Raw genomic sequence first — 6,765 nt, 5'->3', positions numbered from 1 at the left:
CCTGCTGAGGGACTACGAGCCCTCTGTGATGTGACCGCCCCCTAACTTCCTCACCTCCTCGCCTCCTCCTTCTCTCCCCATCACTCACTCCACTCTAACCACATGGCCTCCTGCATGTTCTCCCCCCAGGGCCTTGTCACCAGCTAGCACTGCCCCCTCCCCCATCTGCAGAGCTCGTCCCTCAGATACCTCAGCATGGCTCACGCCCTCACCTCCAGCAAGTGCCTGCTCAGAGGCCACCTTCTCAGTGAGGCCAACGCATCTATCCTATTTAAAACTGTAACCCACAGCCTCGCCCCTGCCTGCCCCATACATCTCCATTCCCCTTTTGCTGTTCTGTTTCTTCCATAACACATATCAACTTCTGTTTTCTGTAAGTCACTACTTTACGCTTTTTGTCTGTCTCATCCCACCAGAAAGTCAGCTCCCTGGGGGTAAGAATTGGTGTCTGTGTTGTTTGCAGCACCTACAGTGCTGCACACAGTGCCTGGCACACAGTAGGTGCCTTATCAATGACACTGAGTGTTGCAGGGAGGAAGAGGTGGCTCCTTTTGTGCACATTCCATTCCGTGTCAGCATGAGAAGAAGTCTGCCACGTCCTTTCTTTTTTAACTCTCCTTTTACTTTTTTAAATTGAGATATAATTGACATACCAGAAAACTCACCATTTAAAGTGTACAATCAGAACGGACTTGAGGACATGGGGAGGGGGAAGGGTAAGCTGGGACGAACTGAGGGAGTGGCATGGACATATATACACTACCAAACGTAAAACAGATAGCTAGTGAGAAGCAGCCACAATGCACAGGGAGATCAGCTCAGTGCTTTGTGACCACCTAGAGGGGTGGGATGGGGGGGTGGGAGGGAGACGCAAGAGGGGGGGATATAGGGATATATGTATACATACAGCTGATTCACTCTGTTGTGAAGCAAAAACTAACACGACATTGTAAAGCAATTATACTCCAATAAAGATGTTTAAAAAAAATAAAATAAAAATAAAGTGTACAATCATTGGTTTTTAGTGTATTCACAAAGTTAGGCAACAGCACCACTAATTCCACAACATTTTCATCACTCCAAAAAGAAACCCATATCCACGAGCAGTCACCCCCCCCCCCCCCATCCTCCCTCCGCCAAACCCTGGCAACCACTATTCTACTTTTCGTCCCTACGGATTTGCCTGTTCTGGACACTCAGAATTCTATAAAGCCTTCTTCCCCCATGTCCTCACCCTGCCCGGCTCTTCCATCTGCCCAGATACTGAAGCACCTGCAGGAGCAGAAAGACAGCCAGTGCTCGCACGTGGAGGAGTACCAGAACCTCGTGAAGGATTTGCGCATGGAACTAGAAGCCGTGTCGGAACAGAAGAAAAGCATCATGAAGGGTAAACCGTGGGCCAGCGGGCTGCGGCAGAGGCTAGGGAGCCAAGGAAGCCGGAGCCCCGCTCTGAGCAAGAAGCACTCTGTCTTGTCCCGCTGCAGACATGTTGAAGCTGGAGCTGGACCTGCACGGGCTGCGGGAAGAGACATCTGCCCGCGTGGAGAGGAAGGACAAGGAGGTCGTCATCCTGCAACGGCGACTGCAGGAGCTGCAGGTGCAGTTCACTGAGACCCAGAATCTCGGTTTGAAGAAAGACAAGGTAAGGCGAGGAGCTCCGTGGTTGAAACTGCCAACAGGGCCCTGCGAGGCCAGGCCTCGGCAGGGGCGGGTTCTGTGGCCCCGCACTCGCTGTGATTGCTTGGGGAGCACCCACACATGCGCAGTGAGACTGCGGTGCTTCAGGCCCAGGGGCAATTCTGAGCTCTTCCTTGGAATTTCTCATGGCACGTAATAAATAAATAAAACATCAGGGGCCTTAATAGAGATGTGAACTCTGTAAGAAAGGGGTTCTTCCCCAGCCCTGCAATAGTGAGTTTGGGACACACTCGTATTATTCCCTTATGCTTTTGTTTATGCCTAAGAGTAGAAAGAAATGCTATAAAATAATGTGTAGCCTTAGTCACAATTTCATGTGAATTTCAGTTCTTTAATTACAAATAACTTACAAATATGCAAACCAGGCAGTTTGAAAATGTTAGTGGAACTATGCCCTAGAAGGTCTGTAGTTACCAACGTAAATCAAGCTCCTAGAAAAGCGTAAGACTGGAGCCAAGGGCAGAAAGACTCTGAAACCAGTGTAAGTTTTTGTAGTCAGTATTGTTTCAACTCTAAACTTTGATCAGAGCTAGTAGAAATAATCCAATTGATTTGAGTGGCTGGTCATTCAAACTTCCTATTTCAAGGTCTGGAGGTGATTCACCAGAGTCGAAATGGAGGTATTTGGAGAGATGTTGAAGAAGCAGCAAGGAGTCTGGATAAGCAGCTTCGAGTCACTCATACATTCATTCAACAGATATTTTTGAGCTCCTGTTATATGCCAAGCACTCTTCTAGGCATGAAGAATATAATAAAACATGTGCCATCCCTATTTTCATGGAGCTTACATTCCAGTCTTTAGAGACAAACAAATAAAACTAATATACAATAAAATGTTAGGTACTAATGAATTCCTAAAACAGCTTGGTGGCTGTTTTCCCCAGAGTGGTCGGGGAAGTCCTCTTTGATAAGGTGACATTTGGGCAGACATTTGAATGAAGTAAGGGGGCCACCCAGGCCAAAGTCTTGAAGAATATTCCAGGCAGAGGCAACATCAAGGGCAAGTGCCCTCAGGTGGAAGTCAGCTCGGAAGCAGAGAGGGTGGGGCGGCAAGAGGTGAGGTTAGACAGGTAGCCAAGTACCAGATCATGAGCATCCCGGGACGTCGTTGTAAGGACTTTGGCCTTTTTCTAAGTGAGATGGACCCAGTAGAGGTTTGAACAGAGACATAACAAGATCTGACTCGCATTTGTAAAAGCCCATCTCTGACTGCTACAGGGAGGCAGGGAGCCCAGGTGGAGGCTATTGCAACATCCAGGCAAGAGAAGATGGTGGCTGGAAGAGGGCTCAAGACAATCTCTGACTTCGCCCTGCCGCTGCTCAGGCCTCTATCAGCATTAACACTTTGCTTCCCACAGCTCCTCCAGGAGAAAGATGAGATGCTGCATGAGCTAGAGAAGGACCTGGCACAGGTCAAGAACACCCTCGTAAAAAAGGAGATGGAGTTGGAGAAGCAGCAATGCATGACAAGTGAACTCGAAATTGCCATCCAGGAGGAGAGACAGGATAAGTGCAAGGCCGAGTATGGGCACCTGGGAGCTGAGATCAAGAAGCTGAAGCACTGTCTCGAAGATGCCAAACAGCAGCACAGGCTGGCTGGTGCGGCCCCCGGGAAAGCACCATCCCCACACACTCCAACCCACGGGGCCAGAGCAGCCCCCTCCTTTCCCCAAATGGCCGTGTCCCTCTCCGTCACCGCTTTCTCACTCGATCTCCTCGTGATCTCATCGCATCTCACAGCAGTTAGGACCGCCCTCTAAGCTCCTTCCTTCACCCCAACCTTACCTTTTCTCTGAAGCCCCCATCACACAGCAGGTGCTCGGGTTGGGAAGGCGGACCGCTGCTCTCACACGCCCACCGTTTTCTCTGCAGCCTCAGCTGAAGGTCCTCTCCTTTCCTCACCACGGAGAGCACAGGGCTCTGTACCTCGCTTCTTTGCACCACATTCCTCTCCACCTTCTCTGGGACCTTTGTCACACCATTCATTTCTTCCTTCCCTGGTTTTTAACACGCTCCTTTTTTGGTCTCCACACACATTCGCTTGCAGTGTGGGTTGTGTCCTTGCTCCTCTGCCAAAAGCGCTTTCTCAGAAGTCACCAGTAACTTCTTGCCTTGAAAATGGGATTGCCTTTGAGTGATTAAAATGTCCTGGAATTAGATGTTGATGGTTGCACAACTTTGTGAGTCTACTGGAAACCACTGTACTGTACACTTTAAAAGGATAAATTTTATGTTATGGAGTGATGTATCAATTTGGGAAAAAAAAGGTCCAAAGCACGTCTTCCTTCCTCACCCTCCTCTAACTCTCTGGGTGTCCACACTGTTGGTCCCCCACACCTCAACGGTTGTTTATTAGCTTTGGAGACACAACAGGTCCCTTGTTCTTCCATAAATCTCACCATTGTTTCCTCTTTTCCCTCCTGCCCTGACAGTGGTCACCCATCTCTAAGATTCTGCCCTCTCCTCTCTACACTCATTCCTTGATGTGTGCCTCTGCTCCTTGTAGCTGCATTTCTCTGCAGGTGACTCCAATGCCTAGAGCCCTAGCCCTGACTTGGCACCTGGTCAGTCTTGTCTTTAGAGACTAGCTCCACCTGACCAACCCACCTTCCCCACTAACCCAACATTCCCAAAGCTGAACCTACTCTCTTCCCTATTAAAAAAAATCCTCCTCCCTTCTTCCGGGTGTATAATTATTTCCGTAGTGACACCATCTTTCTTCCAGTATCCCAGGCTTAAAAAAACGGAGAGAAAAGTGATATTTAAATAGAAATGATAGGAGGAACTACAGGAAGTGGGGAGATATTTGGTGTAGAGAAACCCCAGTAAGCAACTTACTCCTTCATACCCAGTGGAGGCAAGGATGTGGGCTAAAAGGATATTGTCAGAAGTCTTTCTCCATTCTAATCCATTCCAATTTTCCTAAAGCCCTCTTTCCTTTATGGCAGGTCCCTACTCAAGAACCCACTAAATCATGTCTAAACATTCCTCTCAGCCTTTCAACGTCCTCCAAAACCCCCTCTAGTCCATCCACTTCCTCAATTCTGTCTCTCACCATTCCTTCCCACTTTCCTTTCCAGTTAAGCTGATATCTTCCCATCATCTTCCCACATGCCCCCCATTCCCTTCACTGTGCCCCCCACCCCGAGAATTCCCTTTCTTCTCCTTCTTCTTAGGCCCAGCTCAGCCTCTGTTCCTCCATAAGTCCATCTCCAACTCTACTTCCCCGCTTTGGGCTTCCTTCCTGAGTTCACAGTCAGTGTGAGTTTAACATTACTGCGTTCTCTATGTCAGGTGAACCAATTACAGCTCCCTCACTAGACTCTAAACTCCATGAGGGTCAGGATTTGTCTTCAATGACAGGATGAGTCACAGAAGAGATACCAAGCAATTTCGACCGATTTAATTTTAGTCAAGAAGGAGTTCACGGCTGGTGGGTAGTTGAAGACAGATAATTTATCAGAGCTCCTTAGGAGTGATAATGAAATAGAGAGAGATGAGGACAGACTGGAAATTGAAGTAAGTCACAGAATGAAGGAACAGACTTTTGTTTTTTTTGGCTACATTGGGTCTTCGTTGCTTCACACAGGCTTTCTCTGGTTGCAGCGAGCGGGGGCTTCTCTTCGTTGTGGTGCGCAGGCTTCTCATTGCAGTGGTTTCTCTTGTGGAGCATGGGCTCTAGGTGCTCAGGCTTCAGTAGTTGTGGCACGTGGGCTCAGTAGTTGTGGCACACAGGCTCTAGAGCTCGGGCTCAGTAGTTGTGGCACACGGGCTTAGTTGCTCCATGGCATGTGGGATCTTCCCAGACCAGGGATCAAACCCGTGTCCCCTACATTGGCAGGCAGATTCTTAACCACTGCACCACCAGGGAAGCCCCAAGGAACAGACTTTTTAACTGGTCTCATTTGAGAGTCCTATCTTCACACATACTCCCTTCACACATGGACATGCCCTGGGTTGTCTCCTGTCTTCTGCAGCTCAGCAAGCAGCCCAGTATAAAGAAGAGGCCATTCTGGCAAAGGGTAACCTGGAGGATTGCCATAGGAAACTGCAAAGCTGCATTTGCCTGGAGAAGCAGAAGGCAGAGACCATCCAGGAGCTCCGGAGAGAACTTCAGAAGCTGCAGAAGGATTCCCTAATGGCTGAGGAGGAACTCGCACCCAGCAGGTACCACAGGTTCCCCTCCAGACAGAGTCTCTGTCCCTCGTAAGCCAGTTGGGACCCTGTGGGCTGCTGCCCAGGAGTTGGGTAGCAAGCCCCGGGCAGCCAGCCCACAGTCCACCGACATGGACCCTGAAGTCCATCCACATGTTTTTGCCATTTTGCTTTAGGAGACGGATAGAGGAGCTGACATCAGAATTATCTGAGTTCTCGAGAAAGCTTGAAATTTCAGAGAAGGAAAAGAGGCAGCTTCAGAAGACAGTGGCTGAGCAGGATGTAAAACTGAATGACCTGCTGGATCGTATAAATCACATTCAACACCAGGTATGGAGGGCAAGTAGGCAGCCAACTCAAGCGTTTGCTCTGTTTCAGATTAAATGCATTGCTCTTGGGAATTCCCTGGCGGTCCAGTGGTTAGGACTCCGAGCTCTCACTGCAAAGGGTCTGGGTCAATCCTTGGTCGGGAAACTAAGATCCCGCAAGCTGAGAGGTGTGGTCAAAAAAAAAAAAAAAAAATTGCATTGCTCTTTATTTGGGAATATGCCACCACCAATCCATTGCAAACTACTTGTCTAGAATTTGTTTTAGAATGCTAAGCCAGCCAGTCAGCTCCAGTTCCCACAACCAATAATAAGCATTTTCAGGGGCCAAGCTTAAAAACAGTCAAAGGACAATATTATTTCTTTTTCTAGGACTCAAAAGCTATCCTTCTCAGTCGATTTAAAGTTTCTTAACTTTGAAGTATTCCTTTTGTGCTTTTCTAAGATTTTTTAAAATTTATTCAAAGAGTATTTGATGTGGAAAGACTTGGTAAGTAAGTGGAACCTGGATCTATAAATAAAAAGTTGGTATTTCTAATTTAACAAAGAAAAACTGTTGCTGAACCTAAGAGGAAATTTTTTATTA

The 6,765-nt window shown here is 48.1% G+C and overlaps 1 protein-coding gene across 1 annotated transcript in view; it reads left to right on the top strand.

Annotated features, from left to right (window-relative positions):
* Positions 1-6,765, top strand: part of PMFBP1 (polyamine modulated factor 1 binding protein 1) — a 36,577-nt gene that overhangs the window by 20,424 nt on the left and 9,388 nt on the right. The window contains exons 6-10 of the mRNA XM_007463001.1: positions 1,261-1,387; positions 1,485-1,642; positions 3,057-3,297; positions 5,676-5,865; positions 6,030-6,183. Of these exons, the coding sequence (XP_007463063.1) occupies positions 1,261-1,387; positions 1,485-1,642; positions 3,057-3,297; positions 5,676-5,865; positions 6,030-6,183 (870 nt within the window). The remainder of the gene's footprint in view (positions 1-1,260; positions 1,388-1,484; positions 1,643-3,056; positions 3,298-5,675; positions 5,866-6,029; positions 6,184-6,765) is intronic.

Source organism: Lipotes vexillifer, unplaced genomic scaffold, assembly GCF_000442215.2.
Source record: "Lipotes vexillifer unplaced genomic scaffold, Lipotes_vexillifer_v1.1 scaffold70, whole genome shotgun sequence".
In the NCBI taxonomy this organism is placed as follows: Eukaryota; Metazoa; Chordata; class Mammalia; order Artiodactyla; family Lipotidae; genus Lipotes; species Lipotes vexillifer.
Note: the sequence above shows the minus strand (reverse complement) of the source record. Positions and strands in the feature narration are given on the sequence as shown.